General features: G+C 45.0%; 1 protein-coding gene across 4 annotated transcripts in view; it reads left to right on the top strand.

The window, feature by feature from the left end:
* C4H14orf39 (chromosome 4 C14orf39 homolog) overlaps window positions 1–12,946 on the top strand; it is a 64,301-nt gene extending 51,355 nt beyond the window's left edge. For all 4 annotated transcript variants that reach the window (XM_075926330.1, XM_075926328.1, XM_075926329.1 and 1 more), the window contains 2 exons: window positions 10,263–10,320; window positions 12,158–12,946. In XM_075926330.1, coding sequence (XP_075782445.1) covers window positions 10,263–10,320; window positions 12,158–12,360 — 261 coding nt within the window. In that variant the 3' untranslated portion in view covers window positions 12,361–12,946. The remainder of the gene's footprint in view (window positions 1–10,262; window positions 10,321–12,157) is intronic.
* Window positions 12,947–14,405: the final 1,459 nt, after the last annotated feature.

The raw sequence follows: 14,405 nt of genomic DNA, 5'->3' as shown, positions 1-14,405 counted from the left end.
CTTATAGAAGTGTATACAAGGCCCTGCCAACCGGCTGCCTGCTCTGTTCCTCCTTATCTCCAGTGATGGGTCGTTGGAACTCTTCTTCTCTTGCCTCTGGGCAACTGATTCCCTAGTATTTTCTTAGCTATTCATTGTAAACAGTTCTCATTAGCATTAGGGCTGTCCAGTGATTTAAAAAGTTAATCACGATTAATCGCGTGATTAAAAAAATAATCGCAAGTAATTGCACAATTAATCGTACTGTTAAACAATAATAAGTATCCTATCTATTTAAATATTTTGGATGTTTTCTATATCTTCAAATATATTGATTTCAATTAGAGCTGTCAATTAACGCACGAAAATGGCTGTGATTAACGCAGGGCAGAATTAACGCGTTAAAAAAATTAACATGCATTAATCACAGGTATTTCTGTGTGGTGCTGCTTCTTTGAAATGCCGCCGCAGCATTTCAAAGGGGCAGCGCCACACGAAGCATGGGATCAGCTGTGCAGCACTGCCCCTTTGAAGCACTGCAGCGGCATTTCAAAGGGGTAGCGCCGCACAGAAATGCCTGCGATTAACGTGTGTTAATTTTTTTAACATGTTAATTCTGCCCTGCGTTAATCCCAGGTGTTAACGTGCGTTAATTGACAGCCCTAATTAGCATATACGTTAGTTAAGATAAGTGTTTAGTTAAAATAGGATAAGTGGGTTTTTTTAGTTGAATGGGGTCATTAGCCCCTTCCTCTCCCTCCTCCAGTGATGGAGGCATGCCTTGGTCCCTGGGCTTCAAACCTTGTGCTTCTTACCAGAAGCCTATGCCCACAGAAGACCCTCACGGACCTTGTCTCAAGTGTTTGGGGGAAGCACATCAAACTGACCAGTGCAAGATCTGTAGGGGTTTCTGGCCTCGCATAAATAGGGAGACTATAGACTTAAACTTCTCCTTATAGAGACAGCCCTTCACCCTCAACAAGTGCAGCCGGGCCTAGCTCTGAAACCAGCCTCTTTGGTGCTCAGTGCATCGTCCTTGGTGTGGGACGGTGTGGCACTGCTGTCAAAGGAAGTTCTGAAGGACTTGGTGCCTGAGATTTCCTGGCACCATCTCTTGTTAAAGTCTGCTGTGGTAATGTCTCGGTGCCATTCACATTCTCCAGTGCCACATAAGAGGCAGAAGCAGCCGGAGAGGGGAAGATCACCTATAACCAAGGGTAATAAGACCAAGGGAGTTCATTTTGCCTTGGGACACTCTGCAGTGCCTTGAGAGCAACCCGTACTGTCAACTCTGATACCACAAGCAGAGCCGTTAAGTCTGCTTTGCATGGACTCCCTGGTGCGGGAAAACCATATGGGGGACTTGGATATTCCATCCATCCTAGGGATGAAAGCGACTAGTCAAGTAATTGACTACCCGATAAGCATATGCTTTTCGGGTAGTCGAGTCACTGCTTGACAAGTTGCTTCCTTCCTCCCTTGCTGCCTCTATCAAAGAGAAGCAGCAAGCAGGGGGAACATGAGCTGGTGCTGGGGGGAGACGGCTTAGCTTGGGAGACAGAGGTGCAGTGGGGGACCAAATGTGAGCTGGGGATCAGCTGTTCCAGCTCACGCCTGGTCCCAGATGCTGTGCCTCTACTTTTTAGAAGTATTAAGAGCTGCTAGGTACTTCCCCTTGGCACTACCCTTCGGCATCCTCCAGGACTGCATACTTTTGGTCCTCAAGTTTGGGCTTGACCTCTGACTTAGAGCCAGACTCCTACATGTCCAGGACAGAGAAGCCAGCACCATTCCAGACACTCCCACTGGGTGCAGTCACATCAGGCCCCATCAAGCCCAGGGCCTCAATTTCTGTTCTGTATTAATAGCCTTGGACAGGAGAGGCCCATCCTCCTCCTCTGGCTGGGAAACCCCAGAGAGAATCAGCCTTATATTCGGCTCTGGTGAGGCCACAACTGGAGTATTTAGTTGAGATTGGTCCTGTCTTGGGCAAGGGGCTGGACTTGATGACCTCCGGAGGTCTCTTCCAGCTCTGTGATAGAAATGCAGCCGTGTTAGTCTGGTGTAGCTGAAACAAAAAACAGGACTATGTAGCACTATAAAGACTAACAAGATGGTAGAGACAGCGTGCCGGTGGGCTCTTTTGGTGAGCAAACTGATTGCAGGCTCCATAGCCTGAAAGACACCAGGGCAATCTTAAAATCTCTGGGCCTCCATACACTATCCCTGCAAAGGAAGCCCTTTAAGGCACGGCCACTGCTTCATTATTATCCATCCCAACTCAAGCAGGATTAGAACAGGAGAGGGAGCTGCAGAAACAGGCGAAGGCCTCCAAACTCCTCCAATAATCAAGAACAGGGCTCAGCTAGGTAGTCCTTGACTTCTGAAGATGTGTACCAGCTCATATCCCAGATCCTTGTCCTATGTTTGCAAACCATTTATCCCATTTCTACTGTGCTTGGGCCCAGATCACATTGGATTGCTGGGTCTTAAGCATGGTGGAATTGGGATATTGCTCCAAATTCTTCCTTCCCAGTCCCTCTTCAGGGATCCTTATCATGAGCAACACCTTATACAGGAGGCACAGTTGCTCCTGCTACTCAGAGCTGTGGAGCAGGGCCCTCTGGAGTTCAGGAGTGGGAGTTCTACTCTTGTTATTTTCTAGTTCCAAGGTCCAGGATTAGCTCTGGCTTATTCTGGATCTGTTCTGGATCTCAACAGGTTCATGAAGAAGTTGAGGTTTTGTATGGTGCACGTAGCCTGTATCATCCCCTCACTGGATCCAAGTGACTGGTATGCTGCCCTTGATTTGAAGGATGTGTGTTTTCATTATCCCATCCCACAGGAGGTTCCTCCAGTTTTTGGCAGGCAAGATGCACTACCAGTTCACAAACTTCCTTTTCTGGCTTGTCGATGGCCCCTCATGTTGTCACAAAAGTGCATGGCCATCGTGGTGGCCTTCCTGCGAAGAAGACATATGCAGGTGTTTCCATACCTGGATGATTGACTAATCAAAGACTGGTCACAGGCTCAAATAGAAAACCATGTGATTCTGGTGCACAGCATGTTTTTCACTCAGTCTCATCCTGAATGTGACAAACTCTCATCTCTGCTTAGAGGATTGAGTTCATAGGAGCTCAGGTAGACTTGATCCAGGCCAGGACTTTTCTCCCTCAGTCTCGGTTCATCATTATGAGTGCCATTACAAGAGACTTTATAGCCTTCCCTACCACAAGAGACTGAAACTGTCTAAAGCTTCTTGGCCACATGTCAGCATACACAGGTATAATACATCATGCCAAACTCTGACTCCTCCTTCTTCAGGGTGGCTGGCCCAGGTCTACTGACGAAGTGGAGACCACTTAGTCAGAGTAGAAACTCTCACACCTCGGATCCTCACCTCTCTCTTCAGTGGTGGCTCAATCCTGAGGCAATTTGCACAGGGATCCCCTTGTCCAGACTACCATTGACACACCCTCATTACGGATGCTTCAGCAATGGGCTGGGTGCTCACCTAAGTAACCTCAGAACACAGGGCCTCTGGTCTCGGGCAAAGAGTCCGCTGCTTATCAATGTCAAAGAGCTGCATTCAGTACATCTTGCCTGCCAGACCTTCCACACCCACTTCTAGGGCAAATATATCTCAGTTCTAACAGGCATCACCACAATATTTTGCATAAACAAACAGTGGTGCTCAATCATCTCCTCTGGGTCACGAAGTCCTCAAGTTATGGAACTTTTGCATCACTCACAAGATACACCTGGAGATAGGGATGAAAGCAACTAGTTGACTGTCCAATAAGCATAAGCGTATTGGATAGTCAAGTAGGGTATGTCTACACTACAGCACTAATTCGAACTAACTTAGTTCGAATTAGTTAATTCGAACTAAGCTAATTCGAATTAGTGCATCTAGACTTAAAAACTAGTTCGAACTAGCGTGTCCACACTGAGTGGACCCTGAACCGAGGTTAAGGCTGGCCGGAAGCAGTGCCGGCAGGGCATCAGGTTAGGACTTAGAGCGTGGAGCTGCTGTCTCAGGCTAGCCGCGGGCTGTGCTTAAAGGGACCCGACCCCCACCCCGGACAGACAGTTCTCAGGGGTTCCCCGCTTGCAAAGCAGTCCTGGCTTGGAGTGCCCTGAGTGCCCACACTCGGCACATCACAGAACTCGGACATCAGCCCGGCTGCACTTGCCGCAGGCTGCCATCCGGAGGGGGGGTTAATCAAGGGGCTTCAGGAGAGCTTCCACCCCGAGGAGCCCGCAGAGCCACCCCAGTCCTCCCCATCGGGGGCTTGTACCCCCTTCCTCCCTCATCTCCTTCCACTTACCCCTCCCTAGCCCCCCTTCCTGATGTACAAAATAAAGGACACGTGTGTTCAAAAATAGAAACTCTCTTTATTGAACAAAACTCTGGGAGACTGGGAAAAGGAGGTGGGAGAGGGGAATAGAGAGGGTGGGAGAGGGGAGGGCAACTAAAATGATCAGGGGTTTGGAACAGATCCCATATGAAGAGAGGCTAAAGAGACTGTGATTTCTCAGCTTAGAAAAGAGGAGACTGAGTGGGGATAGGGTAGAGGTCTATAAAGGAGTGGTGTGGAGAGGGTGCATAAAGAAAAGTTCTTCATTAGTTCCCATAATAGAAGGACTAGAGGACACCAAATGAAATTAATGGGTAGCAGGCTTCAAACTAGTAACAGAAAGTTGTTCTTCACAAAGCAAATAGTCAACCTGTGGAACTCCTTGCTGCAGGAGGCTGTAAAGGCTAGAACTAGAACAGAGTTTAAAGAGAAGTTAGATAAAGTCATGGAAGTTGGGTCCATGGAGTGGTATTAGCCAGGGGGTAGAAATGGTGTCCCTGGCCTCTGTTTGTGGAAGGCTGGAGATGGAAGGCACGAGACAAATGGCTTGGTCATTGTTTCGGTCCATCCCCTCCAGGGTCCCTAGTGTTGGCCACTGTCGTCAGACAGGCTATTGGGCTAGATGGACCTTTGGTCTGACCCAGTACGGCCATTGTAAGCTCAGGGCTCAGGGTCGGGGGTCTCACTGGACCACCCTGATTTTCATGCTCCTGGGTGGCCAGGCTGGCAGCTCTCCTGCCCTAGACGGCCACTTTCCTGTGCCTAGTGCGGAGGTCGTGGATGAGGTCCACGATGTCCGCACTAGACCAGGCGGGCACCCGCCTCTTGCGGACCTGTGCAGGCTCCCAGGAGCCGGCAGCCTGGTCCCAGGAAGAGGGGGAGGGCTGGGGGGCAGCGGGTGGCTGGCCCGAGCCGTGCCAGGTGCAGGGTCTGCTGGCTGGGTGCTGGCAGGCTTGCACCTGGCACGGGCACTGTAGCCAGCCCGTGCCCCTTAAGGAGTCCGGGGCCAGGAGGGGGGCAGACGAGTTTCCCTGGTGGTGCCCAGTGGCCACCAGGGAAAGCTGGGGAGGGCTAGCCTCCCACTAGTTCAAATTAAGTGGCCACACAGCCCTTAATTCGAACTGCTTAATTCGAACTAGGCGTTAGTCCTCGTAGAATGAGGTTTACCTAGTTCGAATTAAGTGCTCCGCTAGTTCGAATTAAGTTCGAACTAGTGGTTTGTATGTGTAGCACCTATCAAAGTTAATTCGAACTAACGTCTGTTAGTTTGAATTAACTTTGTAGTGTAGACATACCCATAGTGACTTGAGTAGTCACTTTCCCTCCCCTTCGTTGCCTTTATCAGAGAGAGCCAGCAAGCGGGGGGAGCAGCATCATCTCTGTGGGAGAATGCAGGGGTGCAGCGGGGAAACAGCGTGAGTGGAGACTGAAGCAGTCCCCACTCGTACCAGATCCCACTGCGGCTGCTTCAGCCTTTGAAATGTACAAGGGGCCTCTGGGGCCCCTTGTACATTTCAAAAGCAGAAGTGATGCAGGAGTGACACAGGGAGCATGGGGCCAGCAGGAACTGCTTGAATCCCCCGCTGGCCCCACTCTCCCTGCGGGCCGTCCCCCCCGCTGCCTCTATGATTTAATCACAGAGGACCACAGTCATCTCCAGTACCCAACCTGGAGTCCCTTCACCCTAGAGTCTGGAAGCTCCATTGCTAAATCTGTTCTGGTTAGCATGATTGGACTTGGTGAAGGAGGTGCTTCTAGGCAGCAGGAAACCTTCCATCCATGCCACTTACCTAGCCAAGTTGAAGAAGTTTTCCATCTGGTCTCTCAAAAAAAGTACCCTTACAATGGAGACCGTGATCCCAGTCATCCTGGATTGCTTACTGCATCTGAAGCAACAGGGCCTAGTAGCTGCATCAGTAAAGATTCATTTGGCGGCCATTTCTGCTTTTTACCCTGGCTCGGCAGGCTGCTCTCTCTTTTTGCTAATCAGTGGTGGGTCAATCAGTGGTGGGCCAGTTCAAAAGGGGCCTCCATTAACCTAGACAGACTCTACCACATGTAAAGCAACAGCCCTCCTTCCCCCGCTCTCCGTGAATCTTAATCTAGCACTGTCTAGGTTAATGGGGGCCCCTTTTGAACTGCTAGCAATCTGCTTCCTCCTCTATCTTTTCTGGGAAGTAGCTTTTCTGGTTACTTTCACTTCAGCTAGGAGGATATCAGAGTTTGAGGCCCTGACATCTGAGCCCCCTTATACTGCCTTTTATAAGGACAAGGTGCAGCTGTGGTCATATCCAGACTTCCCGCCTAAAGTGGTTTTATCGTTTCATCCCAATCAGGACATTTTTCTACAGGTTTTCTACTCAAAGTCACGTGCAATCAACAAGGAATGTTCCCTCCATTCTCTTGACATTAGACATGTATTTGCTTCATCACAGGATGCACTAAGACATTTAGAAAGTCTACACAGCTGTTTGGATCACAGCATGCTTTAGGACCTGCTCTTACCTAGCCAAGGTCCCAGCTCCTCTATTAACCTCACATTTCACAAGAGCACAAGCATAGTCCACTGCATTCTTGGCTCGCATTCCCATCCAGGACATCTGCTGTGTGGCAATGTGATCTTCTACTCTTACATTTACATCACACCATGCCACCGCTCAGCATGCCGTAGATGATGCTGCATTCAGTAGAGCGATGCTCCATTCTATAACTCCAGATCTCCATCCCTTCCACTGGATAACTGTTTGGGGATAACCTACTCAGAATCTACATGAGCAATCACTTGAAGAAAAAAATTATTACTTACCTCTTGTAAGTGTTGTTCTTTGAGATGTGTTGCTCATGTTCATTCCAAGACACCCACACACACTTCTTCTCTTTTGGAGTTTCCAGAAAGGAGCAGATCAGTTGATGATTTAGCAGGCCCTATTATACAACTCCATAATGGCACCCCTCCAGAAGACTCCACAGCCAACCCGATGGGTACCTCTCAGGGAACAACCTTCCAATAACTGTGTGCATGGCGCATACACACCTACTTGGAATCAACATGAATAACACATCTTGAAGAAAAACGGTTACGAAAGAGCCAGCAAAATGAAATTGCTTTGATTTAGGACTACGCTTTGATTTAGGAGCCTTGTGGATAAGGGAGAAGCGGTGGATGTCATATACCTAGACTATAGTAAGGCATTTGATACGGTCTCGCATGATATTCTTATTGATAAACTAGGCAAATATAACTTAGATAGGGCCACGATAAGGTGGGTGCATAATTGGCTGGATAACCATAGTCAGAGACTTGTTGTTAACGGTGCTAAATCCTGCTGGAAAGGGATAACAAGTGGAGTTCCGCAAGGGTCTGTTTTGGGACCCGTACTGTTCAATATCTTCATCAATGATGTAGATATTGGGATAGAGAGTACGCTTATTAAGTTTGCAGATGATACCAAACTGGGTGGGGTTGCAACTTCTTTGGAGGATAGGGTCATAATTCAAAATGACCGTAGCAAGTTAGAGAAATGGTCAGAGGTAAACAGGATGAAGTTTAATAAAGAGAAATGCAAAGTGCTCCACTTAGGAAGGAACAATCAGTTCCATACATACTAGATGGGAAGCGACTGTCTAGGAAGGAGCATGGCGGAAAGGGATCTAGGGGTCATAGTGGACCACAAGTTGAATATGAGTCAACAGTGTGATGCTGTTGCAAAAAAAGCAAATATGATTCTAGGTTGTATCAACAGGTGTGTTGTAAGCAAAACTCGTGAAGTCATTCTGCCGCTCTACTCTGCACTAGTTAGGCCTCAGCTGGAGTACTGTGTCCAGTTCTGGGCGCCACATTTCAAGAAAGATGTGGAGAAATTGGAAAGGGTACAGAGAAGAGCGACAAGAATGATTAAAGGCCTAGAGAACATGACCTATGAAGCCAGGCTTCATGAACTGGGCTTGTTTAGTTTGGAAAAAAGAAGATTAAGGGGGGACATGATAGCGGTTTTCAAATATCTAAAAGGGTGTCACAAGGAGGAAGGAGAAAATGTGTTCCTCTTGGTTTCTGAGGACAGGACAAGGAGTAATGGGCTTAAAGTGCAGCAAGGGAGGTTTAGATTGGACATTAGGAAAAAATTCCTAACTGTCAGGGTGGTCAAATATTGGAATAAATTGCCAAGGGAGGTGGTGGAATCTCCCTCTCTGGAGATATTTAAGAACAGGTTTGATAGACATCTGTCAGGGATGGCGTAGACGGAGCTTGGTCCTGCCTTGAGGGCGGGGGGGCTGGACTCGATGACCTCTCGAGGTCCCTTCCAGTCCTATGATTCTATGATTCTTATCAGCTTGAAAAACAGCTGTGAAAACTGAGAGAACTTTGCAGATACAAGCAAACAGTGCATTAGTAACACTTAGTTCCAGTTTATAAGTTTTACTTTACAACCATACGTTAGGATTTTTAAAACAAAATATTTTAAAGAAAGCTTTGCTTCTGTAGAAGGTTATATAATTTACATGGAAAAGTTTCCTATTCATGCAGTACCATTGGCTTTTCAAGCCCTGAATATGAATATGACATTACCCCAAGTCATCTTTTGGTTGAGTTTCTCTGTTGTGATGTGGCACTATTGTAGGCCCAATACCATGTGTAAGCCTAGCAGATCTGTCCAGGAGCAGAAGGATATGTCTAGCATACGTAGGCTATTTAAATTGCACTGGGCGCTGAACAAGTCCCCTGTTTCTCCCAGGGCTAAGGAGTCACAAATATAGCATGGAGACACTTTTGCTTCCTTGTTCCCATCTTCACAACTCATTTGCACAGAGCATCTGAGAATCAATCTCCATATGTTCTCTTGTTCATAGAACTTTTCAGAAGCCATTTGGAAAAAATTAGTACTGTAAATTAGCAAATATAGCCCGCGGGTTGTCCATGTTTTTACCTACCACGCACCTTTCCTCCCCTCCCTCCGTGGGGCATATATGTCCTCGTCTTGTGCAATTTGATTTTTACTCATATTTTACTCATATTACAAGAAGACAAGATCAACATATTAAAATCAGCATCTTCGATGTAATAATGATTTAATAAGAGCGGCAATGTTGTGTTTACTAAAATAAAATAACAAGACCCAGTATTATCGGGCTGCATGACGTCATAGTCTTCAATCTTTATAGCTGGTAAGTGGCAACCACATCAAAGACCACCAGATTCTTTTATGAAGGCGGCAGAAGTCTCTGCGGGTTATGGACGTCCACAGGTTTTCTAATATATTTTTTAACACGCGATAAAAAAACTGCAGGTAATACATGAGTTATACTTGGACAAGTGTTATATTCGCTAATTTACCGTAATTAATTGGAACATCTGTATAAGATGGCTTACAAGAGCAGTGAGTGCCTGTGCTTGAATTTCATTCAACAAAAGAATCATAGAACTGTCGGACTGGAAGGGACCTCAAGAACATCTTGTCCTGTCCTCTGTATTCATGACATAGAGACCATAATGCAACAAAATTCTATTGCAGTAGCTCTTTACAATGTACACCAAAGAGTAAACGTATTAAGGTTACCCAATAAGGTGACTATGGATGCAGTCTTTCTGTGAAGTATTGATTACTTTTTTGAATTAAAGACTGAATGCTAAAGAAATATTAGCTCTTTGCACTGGAATATTCTGCTAGATTTAGAAGCTGGTTAAAACCTGATTTTTTCTGTACTGTGGTTTCACTGGTTATCACTTCAGCGATTGTATCATTTGTTTCTTTAAATACTGATAGAAGAGATAAGACATCATTTTAATGTCTTTAAAGGAAACAATTTAACTAAATTAAAAACTTTAATCATTATAAAATTATGTAAAATTAATCAATACTTATAACAGTATTATAGTTTATATTATAATTTTCTCATCTAATAAATCTAATGGCTATGTTTCAGACTGATGAAAGTTATTCTGCAGGAAATCTAAATCCTGTATCTCCACACAAAGATATTGGTAAGCTTTGAAAGTGGAAAATACATTTATGTACCTGTTTATTCTTTTGCTATTCCTGTAGTTGATCATTTAAAAGTCTGTACCTCTGTTCAAGAAGAGATCCTTGATTAACAGAAATGTTGTTCACCTATGGCACATTGGTAAAACTGTGATCCCATAATTTGTGGCCCAAAATATGTCCCTGAATATTACATCAGTGAGACAAAAACTAGACAACATTTACATGAAAGAGGTGGCAAGAAATGTGGGAGGAGTAAAGGAGGAGGTGGAGGAGCAAGGAAAAGTCTGGCAACAGGTATACTTGGAACAAACCATGAGAGAGAAAACCAAAGTAAAAGGAGCAATTCTGAGAGCCATGTCACTCTTTAAAAAAACCCTCATTTCTGTCCTCTTAACTGTAAAACAGCCATCGCACAGCTAAATGCCTGTAGCTAACCCAAGGCTTCCAGTTAACCCCGTTCATTGTAATTGCACATTGGGTCTGTTAATATCAATGTAAGAAGGAGAAGGTCTGCATCTTTGGGTATCTCTTTCTAAAGTGCAAGTGATGTTTCCATTTTGTTAGCGAAATCTTTGGACCTGAATCTCCTCTCACTTCCTTCTGTCTAAATCAATGTCAGATTGATGTTAATAAGAGAAAAATCAGCTCCTCTGGACCAGGACCTCAACAGGTGTAAATCAGCATTGTTTCAGTGAAATCAAGGGGACTATTGTGATTTATATCCTCTCATTGACAGCTTGCCCTCACTGAAATCAGAATAATTTTTGACCAGTGGCCACTTCAGAAACTTTTGGGCAGGGCCTCAGGCAGAAGGAGGTGGGGCCAGGACACTTCTGTGCTTCCCCATCCACAGACCCTGATTGATCTCTGGGTGGGGGAGCGCATGAAGTCTTTGCTCCACTTGCTTGTTCTGAACAGCTGGAGGTTGCTTCTTGGCTCCTGCACTCCTGCAGGGAGAGAGATTTAATGCAGTCCCTCCCTGCCCCCAGATCACTCAGGCCTTGGGAGTGGGGGAGCACACCAAATCTGCCCCCTCCCTGCAATGGAGCACTGCGCTTAGAGTCACTGCCAGCTGAGCCCCTTGCAGGGTGGGAGGAGACTTTGCATGCTCCCCCACACCCAGGCCAATCAGGCCAATTTCCTCCTGCTCTACCCTCGGCACATGGTGCTTAGAGTCAACCTCCAGGGTTGACTCTAAGTGCTGCTCACTCCCCCATCCCTAGATCCTGATTGTCCTGGGGGCGGGGGAGTGTCAGGACCTTTGTGGGCCAGATCAACCTGCTTGGCGGGCCAAATGCAGCCCGCAAAGGCTCTTTTATCCACCCTTGCTAAATACATATGTGGGATGTAAGACTCATCTTTATCAAATTTCTGTTTTAAGATTTTTTTGGGGGAGGAAAAGTGAATAATTCCATATTATGAAATTCAAAACTCTGATAGTTAAATAGCTGCTTTATCTGTAGCAGTGTTTCTTGAGGCATTCCATTTTGTAGGATAAGCGATCTTTTTAGGGACCACTTCCCCTCTCAACATCCAATCCTTCTACTGCTTGTCTCAAAATATTTCATTCTGTGAATGATCAGGAATGGTTCTATAGAAAACCATGAAAGGCTCTAATCAATTAGGTGCAACTGACTTGCTAGCCTTCATTGAACACAGCATCTTGGTAATGGGAATTCCATTTCAAATGCATGAATAAACATGGTATATGTTGATTATTCACAGAATGTTAAAATACAATAAGTTATTTCAGAAATATAGCCTGACGACTGCAATTGTCTTAAAATAAGATTTTATCTAATTTAACAGATTAATTAAAATATGTATTCCTTGTAGGAAGCTTATTTGGGAAATTGGAAAATGAGGATGCATTTACATTTTCCTTTCCGTCCGAGCCCTCTTCTCATACATATGGAGATGGAAAAGATGACTTCAGCTTTCCATTTGCATTTGGACAGGATCAGAGATCATCACATTCTTCCTCTCTGAAAGGTTTTCACTCTTCATCGCAAAATACAAAACCATTTACACTCTTTTGAATACATTTCTTGACTTCCTTTTGAATACTTTTGCTGCTTAGCCTTGACCCTTGTTTTCAGCAACTTAAGAAAAATTCAAAACATTTCACTTCTCTGTCATTTAATGTAAGATGACATTACTGTACTTGCAGCAAGAGCATCTAAATATTCTCCACTAATCATACATGCTCTGAGATGTTTTTATTTTTAACACTTTTAATGATTTAATGTATTGTTTGCATGAAATCTTATGATAAGCTTTCCCTTAATTTGCACACATTAACACCAAAAATGTCAATGGGCAATAGCATATTCAGTTAATTCAGTACCTTTTACTGAGTATGAAACCTCCATGCTGAATATATTTAATCTATGATATCAAAAGTGGTGATTGGTGTCAATGTCAGTTATAGCAACAGAACACTTGTTGTCAGTGGTATAAATACTGTCTTGTATGGTTTTTAGTCAACTCACTTAATATTAAAAAATTTTTACTGCAGGATTAAACACTGTTTACATTTGTTTATTGGGTTAAATACAACATTCAGGAATTAGCCAATTGTCTCATTTAAAGTAAAAACATTTTAAAAATAAACTTGTTTTTCAATTATCATATATGGTTTTGTGAGTGAGTGTTTTAATCAACTTTGTAAACTGAAATAACTCTGTAATTAGGGGTATGTCTACACTACCCTCCTAGTTCGAACTAGCAGGGTAATGTAGGCATACCACACTTGCAAATGAAGCCCGGGATTTGAATTTCCCGGGCTTCATTTGCATAAGCGGGGAGCCGCCATTTTTAAAACCCCGCTGGTTCGAACCCCGTGCAGCGCGGCTACACGGGGCACGAACTAGGTAGTTCGAACTAGGCTTCCTAGTTCGAACTACCGTTACTCCTCGTGAAATGAGGAGTAACGGTAGTTCGAACTAGGAAGCCTAGTTCGAACTACCTAGTTCGTGCCCCGTGTAGCCGCGCTGCACGGGGTTCGAACCAGCGGGGTTTTAAAAATGGCGGCTCCCCGCTTATGCAAATGAAGCCCGGGAAATTCAAATCCCGGGCTTCATTTGCAAGTGCGGTATGCCTACATTAACCCGCTAGTTCGAACTAAGAGGGTAGTGTAGACATACCCTAGAGTATTTGGTATTTTGGCCTTGAATGCACAATAGGGGCAAGTCTAGACTACATTTTTCTTTCAAAAGCAGATATGCAAATTTGGCGTGAATTAATCATAGAATCATAGGACTGGAAGGGACCTCGAGAGGTCATCGAGTCCAGCCCCCTGCCCTCAAGGCAGGATCAAGCTCCGTCTACACCATCCCTGACAGATGTCTATCTAACCTGTTCTTAAATATCTCCAGAAAGGGAGACTCCACCACCTCCCTTGGCAATTTATTCCAATATTTGGCCACCCTGACAGTTAGGAATTTTTTCCTAATGTCCAATCTAAACCTCCCCTGCTGCACTTTAAGCCCATTACTCCTTGTCCTGTCCTCAGAAACCAAGAGGAACAAATTTTCGCCTTCCTCCTTGTGACACCCTTTTAGATATTTGAAAACTGCTATCATGTCCCCCCTTAATCTTCTTTTTTCCAAACTAAACAAGCCCAGTTCATGAAGCCTGGCTTCATAGGTCATGTTCTCTAGGCCTTTAATCATTCTTGTCACTCTTCTCTGTACCCTTTCCAATTTCTCCACATCTTTCTTGAAATGTGGCGCCCAGAACTGGACACAGTACTCCAGCTGAGGCCTAATTAGTGCAGAGTAGAGCGGCAGAATGACTTCACGAGTTTTGCTTACAACACACCTGTTGATACAACCTAGAATCATATTTGCTTTTTTTGCAACAGCATCACACTGTTGACTCATATTCAACTTGTGGTCCACTATGACCCCTAGATCCCTTTCCGCCATGCTCCTTCCTAGACAGTCGCTTCCCATCTAGTATGTATGGAACTGATTGTTCCTTCCTAAGTGGAGCACTTTGCATTTCTCTTTATTAAACTTCCTCCTGTTTACCTCTGACCATTTCTCTAACTTGCTACGGTCATTTTGAATTATGACCCTAT

The sequence above is a fragment of the Pelodiscus sinensis genome, chromosome 4 (genome assembly GCF_049634645.1).
Source record: "Pelodiscus sinensis isolate JC-2024 chromosome 4, ASM4963464v1, whole genome shotgun sequence".
Classification (NCBI taxonomy): Eukaryota; Metazoa; Chordata; order Testudines; family Trionychidae; genus Pelodiscus; species Pelodiscus sinensis.
Note: the sequence above shows the minus strand (reverse complement) of the source record. Positions and strands in the feature narration are given on the sequence as shown.